The sequence below is a fragment of the Herpailurus yagouaroundi genome, unplaced genomic scaffold, assembly GCF_014898765.1.
Source record: "Herpailurus yagouaroundi ecotype Mexico unplaced genomic scaffold, PumYag 162, whole genome shotgun sequence".
Classification (NCBI taxonomy): domain Eukaryota; kingdom Metazoa; phylum Chordata; class Mammalia; order Carnivora; family Felidae; genus Herpailurus; species Herpailurus yagouaroundi.
Genome location: NW_024412403.1, coordinates 69361269 through 69381767, shown reverse-complemented (window position 1 = coordinate 69381767; position 20499 = coordinate 69361269). Strand labels below are relative to the sequence as shown.

General features: G+C 49.7%; 1 protein-coding gene across 2 annotated transcripts in view; it reads right to left on the bottom strand.

Moving 5' to 3' along the window:
* The window catches only part of PDIA5 (protein disulfide isomerase family A member 5), a 92136-nt gene that overhangs the window by 24833 nt on the left and 46804 nt on the right, over positions 1 to 20499 (bottom strand). For both annotated transcript variants that reach the window (XM_040484707.1, XM_040484706.1), the window contains exons 8-11: positions 18221 to 18288; positions 11286 to 11377; positions 11121 to 11192; positions 4584 to 4720 (exon numbers count right to left, since the gene is read on the bottom strand). In XM_040484707.1, the coding sequence (XP_040340641.1) occupies positions 4584 to 4720; positions 11121 to 11192; positions 11286 to 11377; positions 18221 to 18288 (369 nt within the window). The remainder of the gene's footprint in view (positions 1 to 4583; positions 4721 to 11120; positions 11193 to 11285; positions 11378 to 18220; positions 18289 to 20499) is intronic.

The window sequence follows — 20499 nt, the reverse complement described above, 5'->3', positions numbered from 1 at the left end:
CTTGTAAATCTCAGCCCCTGTCGTTCCCTCGGTGTGATCTGGGCCAGGACTGGAACTAACGTACGTGGAGGGCCCTGCACTGTGCTGAGCGCCTGTGCTTATTTGCTCAGTGATGACTCAGGCATCAGATGTAGAGGCTGCAGAAGGATCTGTATGAGGTTTCTAACCCACTCCAGCTAGAAGGCAAGGGTGAGGGAAAGAAGGTAATAAGGCAAGAGGAGAGGCTGAGGTGGAAAGTAAGTGGCAAGAAAGCTGGAAAAGACGGTAAAGAAGCAGGAGGCCACTGGAGGTTTGATAATAGGCAACAACAGGGGCTTTTCCTGCCAAGAATCCAGGGGGTCAGCTCCATAGGTACCCTGTGAAAGTTCAAGCACAGAACCAAGTGATTTGCTTCTGGAACGTACAGATGCCAGGGAGCACCCACCTGGGGCAGGCATCAGTAAGGTGGAAAGCTGAAGATCCTTTCTCTTCCTGGCCTTTCAGAGTGGAACCGGGAAGCATCTGACATTGAGCAAGCACATACTCTGTGCATAGAAATAACACTGCAAAGAGGGACCATGACTCTTTCTGGGAGTCAGTGTCAGGAATGTTAATTTTCTTCTCTATATTTTCCTACGTTATCCCTTTATAAAATGTACATGCATCCCTTTTTAATTACCAGAAAGTCAGAAAAACAAATTCAGCTTTTTAGTTTGAGCCCTATTTCAGACTATTGGCATCTTTAAAAATCTTAAATGCAATTGTTCAATATTTTAGCTAGCTATCCTTTTTCCAGCTCTAACCCTTGCAGATTTAGAAGTATGCCTTGTTTTTTAGAGTGTTAACAAAACTGTTGAATAAAAAACAAGTACCACCCTCTAGACAGAGCCAGGCCTGACTCACATTCATTCAGCACCAAGGAGGTGCTCCTGTCAGGGCGGCCCCATCCCGCCCCTCTTATCCATACAGTCAGGAAAACAGAGATTTGCTTTTGATAAAAGAAAGACGTGTTAATTCACGAACTCAGTAATCATGTCCTAAGAAACAAATCAAGCACGTCCAGCAATCCTTAGTAGAAACTATGGTCTCCTGTGTTGAAAGATCCCAACTTGTTCTTCTAAGCCTCCAAACGGTCTGCTTCTAAACCACTTCCTGTTTGCTCTGGGATGGAAGCCTGTAATACTACTGATTTCCAGCATTCACCTTTTATGCACTTAGGAAAACTAGGACAGCACTGCCAGTCTCTGGCCTCCTACCGTTTATCCTTTTCCCCAGGTCAAATGCCACAAAAGTGGTTTCCCAAGCACTGCAGGTTATGGGGAGCACTCCAGCATAAGACTCACAGCTAGGCAGCCAAAATTTCGGTGCTTGCGGCTCTCCCCTCTTGGGTTCCGAATTCTCTCAAAACTGCGTGCATTCCCTCCCTTCTCAGATGACAGACCATACTCCTGGATACGGAAGTACTGTGCAGAGAGATTATCCAATGGGAAGCCATTCCCCTCTGACAGGAACAGTAACAGGCAGCTCATCAGGAAGTTTCCCCTCATGCTATTGCCCTGATCCCTATCACTGCTGGTCCAGCAGAAGTAAACCCACACACGCACACACGTGCACAGCCAGGGGGCTAGCAGGTACTTCATCTGGGAACGCAGGGGCCCTCACAGGCAGACACCCACCAGCAGAAGCCGCAGACGTCTCCCATTTGCTAAGTTTGAAATCATAGCCCCCTCAACAGGGCTCTACACAGAGCGGGGTGGCTTTCAAAATATTTATTAATAACAATGACTAATGGGGAAAACAAGAGCCATCTGGTTTCTGGCTCTCTTTCTCTAATTTAGCTCTAAACAACTTTATTAGTTTGTTTTCTCATTCTTTTTTTAAAAAAATTTTTTTTTCAACGTTTATTTTTGGGACAGAGAGAGACAGAGCATGAACGGGGGAGGGGCAGAGAGAGAGGGAGACACAGAATCGGAAACAGGCTCCAGGCTCTGAGCCATCAGCCCAGAGCCCGACGCGGGGCTCGAACTCACGGACCGCGAGATCGTGACCTGGCTGAAGTCGGACGCTTAACCGACTGCGCCACCCAGGCGCCCCTGTTTTCTCATTCTTTAAGCCCTTATTCCATGCCCACAGATGACCTTGGGTGGGGGAGGGGTGAAGTAATGAACAAGATCCTTCTGGTTCAGGGAGGGAAGAGGGTAAGGGACAGACAGTTTCCAGGCCCCAGACCCTGTAAGCATCAGCTACTACAGTAGACTGCTCACAACCAAAGACTACAAGAAAGAACACAGACAAAAATTACCCAGTGTGCAACCCAGGTTCTGAAAAAGAAAGGGCTTAATAAACAATTATTAAACAATTCCAATATGGGGCGCCTGTGAGGCTCAGTGGGTTAAGCACTTGACTTCGGCTCAGGTCATGATCTCGTGGTTCGTGAGCTCGAGCCCTGCTTCAGGTGAGCCCCGCTTCTTTCTCTCTCCCCCTCTCTCTGCCCCTCACTCACTTGTACCTCCCCTTCTCAAAAAAACAAAACAAAACAAAACAAAACAATTCCAATGTATCTGGTACATATTGTTTTGGAATAATATACAGGATTCATCAAAGGGGTCCATACTCTTCACGCTGAGATGCATAAACCACAAATCACTGCTCACACCATTCTGTACTGTGTCAGGAACTGGGTAGGCTCTCTTGATGCAGGCTGCAAGGACCGACACGCAGGGGTGACATTCCCAGGGAGGAACTGATCACAGTCAGCCAGTACTGCTGGGACAGGGATGCAGGCGGGGTGATCCCAATTCTAGACGCAATGTAACTTGCTGCCCGACTGGCTTCCATCAGCAGCTCTGACATGGGTGGGGAGAGCACATCTCAGCCAGGAAGACGCTGCAGGGCTCACTGGCAGGCAGCTTTTCGGTTCCTGCCAACCACAGGGACACGCTCACTAAGGCCCTGGCAGGGCTGGGGGTGAAGTGCTCCCAAGGCCCCATCATCACCCTTAAGCAGGAAGCTCTTTGAAACTTAGTTGTTTGCGTGTTTTGCCAGTTTTCTAGAAATTCAGAAAAAAGGGTATAGGAATACTTTCCTTTGGATTCTCTTAAAAATCTGGCACTTATTAGAAAGAAAGGAGCTGAGGAAATCCCCAATGGTGATCTGCTTGTGAACAGCTCCCAACTAACCAAACCAAACTCTGCGATACAGCAGAGAAAGGGGAGGGTAGGGAGACCAGGGCTCAGCAGTATAGGACTTATAGAGCAATGTACAATTTGTGCCATTTCTCTGTGAGACAGTCTCCTTGTCTGTAAAATGGGGCTAATCATACTTGCCTTTTGGCGCTGTGGGTAAGGTGAAAGGTGACCCTAGGGGGAGCCACTTTATCACCACAGGGTGATACACAGCTGTTAGCATAAAGATCCCTACCCATGCGACGATTAATACTGCATTCTCCTCACTGAATATGCCTCTATGGACAGGACGGTTTATGGCACTGATCTACAAAGTAGTTATTTATAGGGGTGTCTGGGTGGCTCAGTCGGTGAAGCATCCAACCCTTGGTTTTGGCTCACGTCGTGATCTCATGGTTTCGTGGGTTCGAGCCCCATGTCAGGCTCCATGCTGATAGTACGGAGCCTGCTTGGGATTCTCTGTCTCCCTCTCTCTCTGCCCCTCCCCTGCTCGTGCTGTCTCTCTCAAAATAAACAAATGAACTTTAAAAACTAAAATAAAATAAACCCAAAGTAGTTATTTCTTGCTTGTTTTTCTTCACAATCTCTTTCCTGCCATCACTGGACCAAAGAGCTGGCAAGAAGCTCTAAGAGAAGAGCATGCCCCGCCTCCCATCTGTCCCAGGGTGCTGAGGACCCTGGGCACCCATGGCAGTGGGCCTGACTTTCCTAGGAACTCTGTGTCCCAGGGCTGTCATCCCCTTGCTCACCCCTCCAGGTGCAACCTTCTCCCTCTTGGAAACAAATTATAATCAATTTCTCCATTCTCCAAGAGGATGGGGAGGACACTCGCCTAGAAAACTCCTGAGGCCTCCCAGTCATTATTGCAGACACCTTTTACAGCACTCACACATTTCCCTTCCTTGATCCACTGTGGCCACTTTAGGGCATGAAACTTTCAGGTGAAGCAGAAGGAAGGCATTTTACATGCTGGGGGATCTGAGGCTCCAGACCTGGCCTTGCTGGGCCGTCTCAGCTGCTGGGCAAGATACGGGCTCTGTTGGGGCCTCAATTTCCCCCACCTAGATTAGAGGTGATTACTGTTCTAGGTAGTATCTCAGGACCCCTCCAGTCCTAATTCCTCCAATTCTGGGAAATTTATTTGCATTTCCCGACTTATGCTGACTTAGGGGAACGTGCTCAGGCCCACTAGGTTGAGGTGAGGAACACCGGGGCCTGATGAGGACATGGGTACTGTTCCAATGGTGATGCAGGGTGGGCTGTGTGTGCCGTGGGGGCGGGGAACCTTGCCTGGCACCAGTGCATCCTGGCATAGAGGAGGCATCCAACAGGCCAGTGCTCACTGGACTCGTGTCCCAGAGCAGTGCCTGTCCTACGCTGAGAGAGGAAAGGCTGTGGCAGGAGCAAGGTTCCACTCACATGGGGCGTGGAACATGACGAGAACAGAGGAGTGTTCCTTCACAAACTGGTCAAAGTCTTCGTCGGTCAGGTGATAAACGGAGCCGCCCTCATCTGCCCAGGGAGTCTCGGGGACCTGGGGCTGTGGCGGCTGTGGACTGGAAGACCAAAAACAGGCAGAGCTCAGAGCAAGCCCGGGGCCTGAGCAGCCCTTACGAAATCCAGCCCCCTGGTGAAAGCTCCCACTGGCTCATATGGCCTGCTGCAAGGGCTCACCAGAAACCCCTCAGTGGAGAAGCCAGGGGTGAGCGATCTGGCCCTGCCCACCCTGCCTTCCCCTCAGAGCCCCAGAAGTGTAGAGCTGATGTCTTCTTATAAATAGTGGCTTTCAGCTAGAGCTCCCTAGGCAATTCAAGAAACCCCACTTCCTCCCAAGAATCTGGGGGTTTGATAGCATCTCAAGCTCTTTCAAACTTTCAGCAAACTGGCAAGAATAAATAGCAACAAAAAAGTGACCTTTGGAAAAGCTCTCTGTTGTGCTTGGTAGCTCCCCACAGGAAGGGCAGAGAGTGGGGAGAGGAAAGAATGGGGGGGCAGGGTATGTGCAGTGGTATGGAGGAAAGAGAGAGGCCAAGTGTACGAGAAAGACCAAATTTGGGCTGGGGAAGGGGCTGGGAAAGGGAGGCTGCCACATGGGTGGTGCGAGGTGTTCACTGACCAGCATGGGAGGAAGGTTGTGATGAGGAAGAGTGAGGCCAAGGGGAACAAGATCAGAGACACCCTAACCTTGACAGCATCTACACTATATCACTAATCCTTCCTAGAGACAACTGGATAACTGGAAGGAAGTTATCTAGTTCTCTCAGAGGCAGAGAGCTGGAGCAGGAAGTCAGGCTTGGAGGTCAGTCCAGATCCCTCCTCCCCACCTGCTAGCTGAAAACCTGGGGAAGCTGTCTAACCTCCCAGGAGCCTGCTTCCACCTGGGATGACCACACGCTGGTATCTGCATGACCAGATGTTCTGGGGAGAGGCTGCAGGAGCCCTCTGTTGCTCCAGAGTTGAGGACAAGACTGCTGGTGACACAGAGCTCCGGCTGCTTTGCTGCCACACGCACCTTTGCCAGAGCACCTTAATTGCCACTTGAAAAAACCCTTTAGGATGACAAATGTGAAAAGACAACCATCGTTTCCTGCCTTTGAGGGCCCACAGTAGAGAAAAGGTGTACGGTTCCAGCAGCCAGAACTAGAGATAATGAGAGAAAATGTGGCTGACACAATGGGATCTGCCGACCCCGCCATGTGACTAGCAGAGCGGAACCTGCCACTCCCAACCCACAGAGGGCCTGGGTTTGATGTCACCTTCAGAAGCCCTCCCTTCTGGCCTCAGCCACCCTGAACCCAAGCAATGGGAAATAGCAGTAAGAGGGCAAACCACTTCCAGCCCATGCACGGCCAGTGTCAGATGTGGCTGGTGGCAAAATCAAGCTTTAGAATGAGTCACTAGCCAGATGATGGTCCTAGACCGACACCAGGAGACCTAGGCTCCCATACTTGGACTCAAAATACCACTAATTCCACTTTAGGGAATTTATCTTTCCAGTACACCTGCACACATGCAAAACTATGTATGTTTGAGGTATTTGTTGTAGGATGATCTGTCATGGCAAAGACTAGAAACAACCTGTGTTAGTTGGTAGGAAATGGTTACATAAACTGCAGTCCGTCCACACTATGGGGGTTCAGCATGATGAATAACAAAAAGCTCTCTATGCATGGACATGGATAGACCACGGGGACATACCGAACAGGCCATAACATACTAATTTTTGCATAAAATAGGGAGAGATAAAAAAAATTAGTAATCCGCATTTGCTTGTATCTGCATAAAGAAACTAATCAAAGTCGTTGCCTCTAGGGGGTTGGGGGGTGGGGAACAGGATGAAGGAAACACACGGAAGCAAGACCTGTCAATGTAGGATTTTTAAGTATCTTTTTAAAGAATCATTTTTATTACGTGAATGGAATCTATTCAAAAATGAAAATAACTTTTAAACATCTTGTGACAGTACAGAATGGAGAAGCCATGGCTTAGCTGCTGTACAAATGTATGAAAGTGCCTGAGAAACTTCTAGTTAAGCACAGAGAACACACTCTAAAACCACCACAGTAATAGTACAAGACTTAAAAAGAAGAAAGTAAGAACCCACAGAAGCAAAAAGAACAGGAAAGAATACAACGGCGAAGATAGAAAAAGAGGTCAGTGCAATTTTAGAAGCTAGGAAACGGACCTAGCAAAACAGAAGGCAGAGACCTGAGGTGCTGGGTGCGGTCAGGGGGCGGGGGACAACCACACCCATAGCAAAGGTGCTATGCACCACCCCTTGAAGCAGGGCTGTGGCTGGGGCTAGAAACAAGGGCACATGGAAAGCCTGAAAGCCAGGCCCTCAGATCCTGGCCCTCAGACTAGCAGCCAGGTGAACACCCCTCTCCCACCCAGTAGACAACAGCTGACTGTCTGGAGAGGATTGCCAGAGCTGGGCACAGTGGCAAGAGTACTCACTAGACAGAGAAGGATTGAGCAGAAGTCTGAGGCCAAACACAATGGCTCAATTATGCCTTTTACATCTCTCTCCTTGAAGACTGGGGCTCCCACTTACCACTGTACCTCCCACACCTAATGATGCACACACCCAGGAGATGCGTTTTGAATAAATGATGGAATTAGAGAAGAATGGTTGAAGGAACTGTGTGTTTAATATGGAGAGGACGTGGGGAACACAATAGTTATCTTCAAATATTTCACACTGCATCAGAAGGAGAAAGTAACATTTATTTTCTATGGCTCCAAAGGGGAGAACCAACAAGCAGAAGATCCAGAGAAAGAACCTTCAGTCAACAGAAGAACCTTCTACCTACAAGAGATGGGAGGGAAAGAGAGCCATGCTGGGAGCCAGAAGAGCTGCATTTGAGTCCTATTTCCTCCATTTACCAGCTCTGCGGCTTAAGCCACCAACCTGACCTCAGACACCTACAAGATGAAATATTTGGAGGCCTTTCCTTGCCTCTCAGGTACATCTAGACAGATAATGTTCCAGAGTAAGATATTTTATAAATTTATAAAGTACTACCCAAATGTTCCTACATATCCTTCATAAATGAAATCATAGAAATCATTCAAACATGAGTGGGCGACCTCAACATGAGGCAAGGCCCTGTTCTCTGAGGTGTTCGAGTGGGACTGAGGTAGGTAACCATATCTGTTCTAGAGGTAATACAAACATTACAAGGGAAACTCTAGGGGCAGATTCACTGATGTTTCTATTCCCTTCCCATCCTGCGACTCTGATTTCCTGGGCTCTCCAGACTGGGAAATTCACACAAATCAGATCCTTATCTGAGGTAGGTGCCCATGCCACAGGTGAGAAGATGCAATAAGCATCAGAAGTCAAGAAAACTTTGTGATTACTTTCAGTTCACTGCTGGTTGGGATAAAAATACACAGGCAGAAACAGGTGGCTAAGTCAAAATGGACTGCCATGTATATACCCTCTATGTGCCAACCCACTCAGCAGCATGAAACCTACAGAGAGGAGAATGAGAAACATAGCCAGTGGGGGCCCAAAGGGGCCCCACCTGCCATGATAAACACACCCACGCTGGGGCCCTTGCACACTCAGACCCCAAGGTCTTCACCTGGCCTCACTCAGTGCCCAGTGGCTAGCCACTCGTTGGGGACGGTGGGAAGGAGATCTGGATTCCTCTCTCCTGGTCTTCTGAAAGTCATCCAGAGAATTAACAAGGCCAGATCCATTCTCATTCTTCTACACTTGGCCACACATAAGCCCTGAGCAACCAACAGGGAGGCCCAGGGAAGAGGTGCAAGGAAGCAGGAAATATGAGAACACTGCTATCCACCAAGACGTAGGACAAAACCGGTAAAGACATGAAACACCTGGCACGGCAGGGGGAGGGGGGCACACCTGGGTGGCTCAGTCAGTTAAGTGTCCGACTTCAGCCCAGGTCATGATCTTGTAGTCTGTGACTTCAAGTCCCATGTCAGGCTCCATGCTGACAGCTCAGAGCCTGGAGCCTGCTTCGGATTCTGTGTCTCCCTCTCTCTCTGCCCTTCTCCCACTCACACTCTGTCTCTCTGTCTCTCTCTCAAAAATAAATAAAACATTAAAAAAATTTAAGAAAAATAACATCTGGCACAGGGAAAAATCACACACAGACCTGGGTACCTGTAGGGGGAAATCTGGAAGGAAATTCACAAAAACATCACAACACATAATCTTACAGTGGGGTGATGGAAGGGCCTTCCTTTCCTTTTGTTTAAATATATTTTTAAGTTTTTCTATAATAACGTGTCTCACTTGGAGAGTCCTAAAATCAGGAAACATTTTAAAAAATTAAAAAACAGTGATATCGCTAGCTTGTGCTGGGGTGTGAGAGGAGGCAGCTCACTGCGGGGTCCTTTAGGACCTACCCTTGCTATGCTGGGGTGGGGTGGGCTACAGCCATGCCTTCGGAGGAGCTGCCCCCATGAGTGCCCCTGACACAGTGATCATGGGGGGTTGGACAGCTGGGCAGGGCTGCTCAGGGAGACCCCGATGCTGCACACCCCCTCCCTGGAGTCACCCTACTAACCTTCTCAAAGAGCCTGGAGACCAGGGCTGGACCAGGGACTGCTAACAAGGTTTCCTTCTCAAGTTCCCATATGGGGTGAGGAGAGGGAGGAAGGAGGAGGTGGGAAGTGGGGAGGCACCAGCCCAGGACTGCCTCCAGGTCTCTGTCCAGAGCACAGTGTGATGGAGGAGGTGGGATGGCGGTGGACAGAGGGGGGTGGGGTGGGGAACAAACTGCCAGGCTCCAGTGGGGAGCTAATCACCTGTCTCAGAAATTCCACTGACGTGCTCCCCTTGTGCAGGGTTAGCAAGCAAGTCTGAACACTATTTAAAAGAAAACTAAACCTTATCCTTCCAAAAAGATAGGAGTATATTTTGAAACCAGAAAAGGTTAGAGAAGGGGGAGGGAAGCAGACAGATTTTATGCTCTGGTGACAAAAGAGATGGCTATTTGTTGAAACCTCCCAAAGCAGAGTGAGATGTGTCTGGCTGGAAGAGAGGACATGCTTATTATCAAATGAGAAAAGAAACCAGGGGAGTGAAGGCCCAGGTTAAGACAATGAATACACAAGAATGGGGAGTCACCTTCCCGGGCAGGGGCTGGAAATGAGTGATAGATGGGGACAGACATGTGGAAATGCTTCCAAGAAACAAAAGATGCTATGCAAACATGGTGCTTCCGCTGTGTTTTATCTCCTGGGGACTGACAACAGAAGACAGAGATTCAACCGTTAGAATCTGACAGTTTGTTGTTTTTTGGTGGGGGAGGGTACAAAATTCGTCCTCCTTTCCCATTCTGAAAATACACATTTTCAACCTCCGTATCTTCGGATAACTAATTATTTAACCTTTTGCTCCTCAGGGAATGATGTCAATGAAGACCCACCATGCTGGCAACTGGGGAAGGGGTAGAGGGCTCCAGCCAAAACTCAAGGGAGCTGCTGTTGCCCAGGGGCAAGCCTGGCCCTGCTACCTGTCACCTGCAGGAGCCTGGACAAGCTCTTTATGGCTTTGCACTGCTACCTTTTTCGTTAAATAAGGCTAACAATAATGTCGTCCTTACAAGGCTGTTCTGAGGATTACATGAGAATCCACAGGAAGTCTTTAGAACAGGGTCAGTCACAAAGTAGAGCCCAAAAAATGTTAGCTGGTTATTATTCCAAGAATTACGCACAAAGAGCCATACATCAGCAGTGACTGGTAAGTGCCAGACTGATAACAGGTAGAGCCAGGGCAAGCAGGGTAAGTGCTCAGCTGGGGATGGCCCGAGGAGGCTGCCAGGAGAGGCGACCCCCTCCCCTGCTCCCGTGACGGGAAGGGGTGGGGGGGACAGACTCCCCATTCAACACACCAGTCAAGGTCATGCCCAAGCCACACGCCTAGTACGATGGGGGTCCAGGTGAGGGATACTTTGGGTTGTAAGGATCTATCACATTACAAATAGGCACACAAGGTCACCAAGAAGCAGCGTCTGTGGGGAGTGCACATGAATGGCAAAGCACTCTGCAAATCTAAGCTATGAGAGTATTTCCTAGCAGCTTCACAGCACTGAACACAGAATTATGTTTGAAATAAGTGTTCAGTTGACAATTCAATTTTCAGAGAGACCTGCAGTGGGGCCTCTCTCAAAACTGACATCCAAGGCGAGAAATACCCTTAGCCAGCAGATAGACAGTAAGGGGGAAACGCTATTTAAAATGCTGTCACCATGGCCACAGTCACACCAAGTCCTCCTGGCTCCCATATCCTAACCCCACAAAGACCCCATCTTCACCTAGAAGCAACCCAGAAACCACAGTGTGGCAGCACAAAGGGCCCTTTGCCTTCCTGCTTCTCTTCCCCAGCTCCAGCCACAGCCCTGTGACCAGGGACCACCCTGGGGAAGGGGTACCCTCCCTCCAGGCACACACCCCTGAGCCAACCGCCCCACTTACTTTTTCAGCCATTCCACAATGTCCTCAGCTGTGGACCCATAGTTGTCATACTGGAACAGAAACCGTCCTTTCCTGTGAAATGTGGACAGACAATGTCGGCTCAGCCAGGGATGCAAATGCCACCATGGAGGGGAGCGAGCGTCAGAAGGGAGGCAGGAGACTTACTCGAAATAGCAGATGGTGGGGTAGCCTCGCACATTATACTCTTCCTTGACGTTTTCAAATTCCGAGGGGTAGACATTCATCCCAGCCAGCACCTAGGAGCAAAGGGAGAACAGGCCTATTGGCCCTCTGCCCCGCAGACAACATCCCCACCTTGCCAAGCACAGCTTATCTGTCTATCCCACCAGAAACAGATGAAGGGGACAAAGCCTCACAAACTGATGTGCAGCCCTGGGCAGCGGGGGGAGCATGGGAAGCTAATGCAGCTGGGAATGAGGGCTGAGAGCTCTGGAAGACATGGGGCCTGGGTCAGGTGGCACCCTCTGTACAGGCATTCCCTTTCCTTGCCTGCGGGGTGGCTATCCCAGAGTGAAACCCAAGTTCTGAGGGCTGAGGAAGACAGGTGGCTTTGCCACCAAGTTCAAGCAGGTCCTAGAGTGGGGCTGCTGCCATCCAAAAAAACATTATGCCTCCTCCCTGCCCCTGTCAACTAAGGTTTCACTCCTCTCTTAAGTTACAGTCACTGCTCAGCCACCCCACAACATCCTCATGGCCTGTCCTCAGTCTGTCCACCCAGGCTTTGTGTGCAATGTTCTTGGACCTCACAGCTTGTACGTGGCCAGGGAGAGAGTGTGGCTCTTGTACAATCCATCTGCCTGACTCTCCTCCCTCCAGACTCCCAGATTCCCCACCTCTCTCCTCCTGTTTGTAAGCATCGCCTACAGCCTGATTGTACCATCTCCAAAGTTTGAACATTTTTTGGTTGCAGGGGTCCCCATATCCAACACTTCTAACTGGGAAAGGAGAATTTTAGTAGCTGTGTTACTGACAACAGGGCTAAATACTAAGAACAACCCAGAGTCCTCTAAAACTCCTTCCCTGAAGCAGTAATCTTTTCTAGGGCAGGATCAGGTGCCCGGAAAGGACTTTGAATCTGTTCTTCTAGGAGAATGAAGATAGAGTGGCCAGATACAGGAAGGCTGTTCCACAAAGCAGGGCAGCATGGACGAAAAGGGAAAGGGACTTCAAAAAGCCAGCAGCAGTTATAGAGGCAGAGAGAAGAAACACGGGAAGCTCATTTTGCTTAACAATATAGAAGGAAACACAGGATGGGAGGGGGATGGGCTAAATGGGTAAGGGGCACTAAGGAATCTACTCCTGAAATCACTGTTGCACTAGATGCTAACTAACTTGGATGTAAATTAAAAAAATAAAATTAAAAAAACAAAGAAGGAAGCATAGGACAAGAAAAAGGACAATAGTCTCAGTGGACAAGAAACTTGATTCAGAAGACTGTGTCCACTTAAAATCATGTGGCCTTGGGCAAGTCACTTACCCTCACTGAGGCTCCTTGTGTGGAAGACATGGGCGATGGGAATATCACAGGGCTCTTAAGAGAACTGAACCAGGTGACCCAGGTCAAAGGTTCAGCACAGGACTGATGGTTGAACAATCGTCAAGTTCTTGACTTCCTACCAAATCCTCCTGGTGATGAAAGCCTCTGGCAGCACCATCCCTAGAGGCATCTAAACAAGTCTTTCTGGGGCGCCTGGGTGATTCAGTCTGTTGAGTGTCCAGCTCTTGATTTCAGCTCAGGACATGATCTCACGGTTGTGGGATCAAGCCCTGACTCGGGCTCTGCACTGAGCGTGGAGCCTACTTGGGATTCTCTCCCCCTCTCCCTCTGCACATGCATATATGTGTGCTTGCACGCTCGCTCTCTCTCTCTCTCTCTCTCAATAAATAAAAAACATTAACCATGTCTTTCCAACTGTTTTAGGTACCTAGCACAATGCCTGGCATACAGTAGGCACACAATGTTTACTAAATCACCAATTTCCACACACACCCCCCACCCCCCAGCTCATTTGTGGGATGTTGCAAGGAATACAGGGAGAATGTCTGAAATAGAACTTACTAGAAGACCTGGAACCCTCTAAAAGCCATTCTGTTCATTTCCCCAGACTGATTCAGCAGCCTGTTCCAGTAATAATTGTCTACTTTAAAGTTCTTTTTTTATTCTAATTGATCTCCCTAGTGTCAGTGCACATCCACCATGAGATTAATCTTCCACATCCTCCTCTTTCATTACATCACTTCCCTGCACAAAACCTTTCAATTCCACTAAATATGAGCTAGAATCTAACTGCACACTCAAAGATCATACAGTCCCTATCTCATTTCTGAATTCTTCTTTCTTACAAAACCCTTAATTGTACACCTGCTAGAGTCTAGGTTTATGATTCTCCCAGGAATGGGAAAGTCTGAGATCTCTGCACAGGGAGGAAGTTGGACCGATCTCCGTCTAAGGCACCTTGCAGATGGGTAATATACCACAGTGGCCAGGAGCCTAGGCTCAGGCGTCATGATGTTGGGTCCAAACTCCTCACTTAGTAGACACATTTCTTTGAATAAGTCAGATGCCTCTGTGCCAGTTTCCTCATCTGTAACCACCTCTTATGACTGCTGTGAAGACTGAATGAGATAGTACAAGTAGAGTAACTACAGCACTCAGAACATGCTAGCTGTTTTCATCAATACTACGAAGCAGCTCTGAACTCTGCACATGCTGTGCTCCCCTGGCCCTGACATTTTGTCTTCTCGTCCCTCTGCTTACGATGCCCACGTCCCATCTCTCAGTTACTACCGAAGACTTATTCATCCTGTAAGGCAAATCCAATCCCACCTTCCCGGACAGCCTTTCCAAACCACCTTTGCTTGTGATGAACTTTCAACTCTCTGGGTTTTTGTAGCACTCTTGTACCACTTGGGGGCATTTATTAATGAGATAAATATTTTTTGAACAACTACGTACACTTTTTGGAGTCTGGAAAGCCAACTGAGGCAAAACTGGCCTCGGCTTAAAAGTTACAGCCACAACACCTGACCCTGAGCCACATGTGCTGGTGCCGTTCGGTTAGCGCGACCCGCTCTGCCTCATGTTCAGCCCGTGTTCTGACAGGAACAATCATGGATGCTTCACAGAACAGACAACACATGAGCTGGTGCTCAAGGGAGAGTGAGATTTCCACAGACATTCCAGAAAGAGAACGTGGAAGCAAGACAAAACAAGATGCAGCCGAAGAGGTAAGGAATATATGCTGGTTTAACTGGACTGTAGGACACAGAACGGGGCAGGAAGAGAAGGCTGGACAGGTTCAGTGAACTCACTCTGGAAAAGGCTTTAGTGCCTAAGAAACCAGGACTTTGTTCAAGAGGTGCTGGAGGGTTTTCCAGCTGCATTCTTTTTAAAAAAAATATATAAACAGGTCAAGCTGTAAGGGGTGAGTCGTGGGTCAGGGAGAGAAATCAGCAGCCTTTGGCAACCACTCTGTGTGGGCTAACCAGGGCCTGACCCAGGATGGGAGAGCACAGGGTGTGAGGAAGAGAGATGTGTGATGATGCCCTGGCAGAAAAGCACGTTGTCAGCGGAGCCTGGGGTACTTGGGAAGAGTCATGAAAGAAAGCTGCCAGTCTGCTGGATGGAAAGGTACTGAATTTTATTTTAGACATTCTGCATTTGGGACACAGGGAGAAAAATCCAGACCAAGATGTCAAGCAGGGAATCTGATACATGATACTGGAGGTCAGGGACTCAGGCTCCATGGAGCTACATTTTGTTGAAATTATGGATGTAGATAAAATCACTGAGGGAGAGGCCATCACAACAAGGAAAGCACGGTGCCAAGCCCTTGGTCCTAATAAGAAAAGAAGCTGAAAAAGCAGAATCTTGGGAGCACCCTCATTTAGTGAGTGGGAGGAATGGGAAGTACAAATAGGAAGTGTGTCTATGAAGTGTCTGTAGCTCACAGAGCTGTTTCCACACACCAGCCACTTGCTCTTCACAACAACCTAGTGAGGTGGGCAGGGTTTGCGTTATCATCTCATTTTACAGATAGGGAAACAGAGACTCCGAGCCTATTTGCCCAAGATCTCCTCGCCGGTTAGTAAGAGCCAGATCCAGAGTCTGATGTGCACAAGTCTATCACCAGGACCACCCCATGTCATGGTGTTTACATCTAGATGGCCCATCATGGCCAAGAGAAACAAAAGACTCAGCGTGGACCTCAGTAACTAGCAAAGCTGGGAAGAGGAAGCAGATGGGGACAGGCTCTCTCTGACAGCCGCTCTGAGACAGGGAGCAGCAACGGCTGCTGACGAGGATGGCAATTAGCAGGGATAGGTGGGATAGACACTGATGATTCACCAGACATTAATGACAACAAAAGAGAGGCAGAACTGAGTTTGGAAAATGGCAAAGGCTGAGCATCCCTGATCTGGCCTGGCTTACATCTTCATGACATCATCAAGTTGGACACCTCCCAAGAAATCTGTAGAGGAGGAAGGTTTCTGACCCTTGCCACAGACATGGGCTAGCCAGAAAGGGTTCGTGGATGACAGAGATGAAGAGGAGACGAGGTGCCAGTTCAGCTAGGTCTCAGCAGTGGTGAGGGGTAGGCTTTAGATTTCCGGGGGCAGCCCACCTCTGCCCTGCATGTGAGGACGGAAAGGAATCATGCTTCTAATCACCCTCTCTGGGGAGCTGTGGCTGCACCATGAGCCCTGGCCTCCAGAGGCCTCTCGTAGAAGGTGGTGTCTATGTGGCCAGACCTTTCCCTATTTATGGAGTGAGGAAAGGGTGAGAACTTTCAAAAGACGCTTTCCTAAGAAACAGAACAAAACATACCCCAAGCAAGAAAATACAGAAGGAAATGAATGTGTTCATACAACACAGATGCCTTAGGCCAAGGCAACTAACACCTGGCCAAAGCTGGGCTTGACCAGCCAGGCTCTCCAGGTACTCAGACGATCCCACTGAGTTTTCTGTAACGTTGTCTAGGGAACTGGGAGGGTCACTTTTTATGTTTCTTGACCTGGGTGCAGGCAGGAAAGGCAGGCACTGCTGTTGTTGTTGTTTCCTTTTTTGGAACCAAGTACCCTTACCACAAATAATCTTCAGGGATAATCTTGAGAAAGAGCATAGTATGAGCCCAGGGCCAAGGGGCAAGCCCTCAGCTCACAAACATCCTTCCCACTCTGTCTCTGTCCTTAATAACTGATGCTCTGAATTCCTTCAAAAAGAGAAACATTTTTAATGTAAATACCGAGCTTAAAATAAAATGTGCTCAAGAGTGATAAGCCACACATTCATTCATTCACTTATCCGTATGTATGGGGTACCACAAGCTTGGCCCTGTGCTCTGTGTTGAAGAAACAGATGTGAACCAAACAGCGTCCCAGTGCTCAAGAAGCTCACACTACAGTGAGAAAATCATACTATAATTAGTAGCAACTGGTGAAGAAAGTGATCTGGAATACAAGCAAAGATGAGCAGACCTGGCCATGCACGGCAAGGACAAACTCTATGGGAGCATGGAAGGGACTGGAACACTGAGTTTGGCAGGTAGATGCAGCATTGGCTGGGAACCTTCCAGAAGGTGCACAAGAATAGCACCAAGACCTTACCTGCTTTGGTGGGGGCTGGAGCTATTTAACTTCCACCGCACCACAGAGTTAGGAAGTTGAGTGGAGAAGTTTTCTAAGGGTATGCGAGTTATGAGTAGGGAGAACACTGGATAATTAAGTCTTTTCTCCAGGCGAAATAATCGTCATATATGCTATCTATTAAGGCCCCAAAATGCGAAGTGAAACTTCCCCCAAGTGATGTATGTGTGCCCCGAGGCCAAACATCTCCAGGTGAGTTGCTAAAAATTCATTAGTGATAAACAAGCAGGACCTTGGCGTTGCCCCAGAATGAGGTCAAAAGAGAAAGCACTGGTTCTTTACAACCCAGGCTTGTAGCGGGCTAGGCTAGCAGGGCTGTGTCACCATGCCCGTGTAAACTTTTTAAATTGACTCTGAACTAATCACCAACTTCATTTGATCTGTAAAGATCATGATTCAGTTTTAAGAAATCAGAACTCCCTTAGTGGGACTTTGGCCAGCCCCACCATGGTGATGGCTCTCCTCCCCACAACCTTTCATGAAAAGCATATGGATTTTTCCATGCTCCCTAGAGGGGCCAACAGTTATTTTTCTGTTACCACCAACAAAAACGAAACAAAAAACCCTCGGTATTTGTGTGGCTCAGGGAATGCGCAAAACTAGATAGACACGTGGCACAGAAGAGACAAGGCTGGCAGGTGGAGGCTGCCCAGAAATGACTGGGACCATCAGTGAGTGGTCCTCAGCCTGGTGAGGTCTGACTGTCCAGTCTCCCCTGCCCTTGCTGCACCATCCTGGTTGTTCTTCCTTCCTGAGGCTCGTTTCCTCAGGGGCTCCTCTTCCCCCTCCTGTCCCTGAAAGATGGGCACTCCTGACACAACCCTGCCTCCTGTCTGCTTCACCCCCACCCCCCCCACACACACACTGCACACTCTCCTTCAGAGGGCGCCTGTGAGTTCGGGTGTCCGACTCCCCACCTGGACTGCCTCTTTCTGCTGTCGTTTCCACGGCTCCTCCAGCCCCACATAAAACATATCCCTGGTAAGCCTGGCAGGAAACTTTCCTGTGAATCTGCTTTGGGCCCACCACTGGTGACCATGCCTCTTTTGCCGCCAGTGGGCTGCCCAGCACTGGGAGCCTTGACCTGCTTTGGAGCCCAGCCCCAGTAATTCTGGAGCCCTGATGCTCTGCTGATGGCCCCTGGCCACCCAGCAATACCACGTGGGCTTCTTGCTGGTTTCCTGGTTATTTCATCACTGGCCTTGCTTGGACAAGCACTGAACTCTCCTGGTCCCAGCAACTCTGGGGAGTTCTTGCCATCCACCAAGAACAGGTCTGAGTCACATGCCCAGGGCAGCGGGAGGGTGACTCCTTGAGATTTGCAGACCTGCCCTCTTCCTGCACCCTAGGCCCCTTCCTCCCACCGCCTCTCCAGGTGAGAGGGAGAAGTCTGGGAGCTGGCCAGCCCTGCCAGGCCCATGGGCCTCACTCACAACGTGGCCTCGCAGCTGGGTCGCGGCCTTCTGGAAATGTGGCATTATCCTCTTGCACACGCTGCACCCTGGTCACAGATAGAAGAGAAACAAACTCGGTTATGGTGGGTGCTGGACCCCTATGCCCTGGCTTCCCTCCCCTCAGGCTAACCTCTGCCAGCAAACATTTATTCAGCCTGCAGGAGGGCAGGACTGCTGCTGACCCTGAGGACACAGAAGGAATAGAGGCCCTGCCCTCCAAAGAGCTTACAATCTTGATAGTGTAGATCACGACACAGCCCGGCAGTCCCTCGATAAATGTGGGACTGACTAAGCAAATGTGACACAGCTGGAGAAGGTCAAAGCGTGGAATAGTTTAGGGCTGATCATGAGTTCAACAGGAATACAGGGAACCTGAACAGGTGACAGGAAAGCACAGTCAGGGACTGTAAATGAACCTGAATCAGATGCCATTAGAAAGAAAAATGTGCAACCACGGGTACAATGACTCTTGGGATTTCCATGCCCCTTTTCTTAATCAACAAGAATAACTGGGCAGTGAGTGGAGACGGGCTGGGTGTGAAATACTGACTCGGGCCTTGCAGGAGGCGCACCAGGCCAGGATTGGCACACCTGAGGGCCTGTCTTCCCTGGATGCACTGTGTGGTGGCCCTGGACATGGCTCTCTGGGTGATGGCTCCTTCTGGCAAATGAGGAAGGTTGGAGCAGACAACCTCAGGCCCCTTCCAGCTCTGACATCGAGGATTCTGTGATGTCTCTGGCTCAACCCTCTGTGGGGTTCTGTGGTCACTCTTCTCCTGGGATGATGAAGGCCCCCCAAGCCTTGGGGGACACAGGGCCAAGATAGCCAGGTCCCAAACATCCACTACCACTTCAGAGCGACCTTGCTTTAAAACCTCTCCGCCCACCCCGCCCCCGCATCGATCAGAGCAGGCCACATTTCCATAGTGATCCCACAGGACACATGTACCAGTTTCTTCAGACATAAGGAATTCAGACATGTCAGGCTGTTACTCTTTCTGACAGCCGCTCTGCTGCAAAAAGGCTTTGAGATGCACTTGAAGGCTGTAGACACCAAAGCTGACCAGACCCCTGTGTCAGGCTGGATCTCATCTCAACATGACAGTGGGGACAGGGCCAAGCAGCAGTAGGTGGACAAGCTCTAATCCGTGTTTAGCTAACACCTTGGCAGACTGTGGGCAGAGTAATACAGATCGGAGAGGTGCTCTCACCCACGGGGCCAGATACAGACACTGGAGAACTGTGAGCAGGTCCAAGGTTCCACAGGAACCTCCCCAGCACAAGTCCGCTGGACCAAATGTGATGCAGGGGGTTTTGACATGGAACTCCCCAAATGCCCATGGTCCTCCTGTGACATTCCTGCCCAGCAGACAGACGGACACACACTGTACACACACCAGCCTGGGCTTAGGTTCATGCCATTAGTTCAGGCTCAGACTCAGGGAGACTCAGGAGTGTGGGAGTGGTTGCAAGGACAGCCCGCAGCATCTGTCCTCAGAAGACAAGATGCACCTCTCTCCATCAGCTGCCACACACAGCCCCATCCCCACAAGTGTCATGAAGAAAAGAACGTGACATTTGTCAGGGGACACTGTTCCCATGGTGGGACACTCACAGAGGAGGGAAACAGGGACAACAAGGCCGACCCGGCCAGGTGCCCATGCTCCATGGTGGATGACACACAGCAGGGACAACGGGGGGCACACAGCAAACAAGATGCTCAGCTCTGGGGAGCATGAGACCCAGGTCTCCCCTTGACTGTCTGCTGCCTGTGCTAAGACTGAGCGAGTAGTCTGAGCCTCAGCTTTCCCATCTATGGAGTGGACACAGAGTCTCCCCTGGAGGCTGAGGGGCAGAGCCAACACTTGGGAGGACAGAGCCGGACGCTCAGCAAGGAAGGCACTGTCAATACAAGACCTGAGTGTCTGCACCTGCTAGGTCTGCAGTGGGGGAACACTCCACAGGGGACAGAGGATGTCACTCCCAGGAGGGAAAGTAAGTCGGGGGCAGGGGGGAGTGCACTTGGAGTTCATCTACTCTTTATTCAGTGGCTTGATGAGATGGTGGGAGTCTGACGCCCACTGGGCCACATCAGTCAGGAGCTTAACTTATGAACTACTCCCACAGGGGTGGTGTCTCTTTTCCAGCTCTGCCCGTCTGCAGCCTGCAGCAACATTACCCTCATGTCCCCCCCAAATCCCCATGGGTGGAGCCCAGCAGCTCTGGGAGAAGAAGTTAGTGAGGTGAAGAGGTGATGG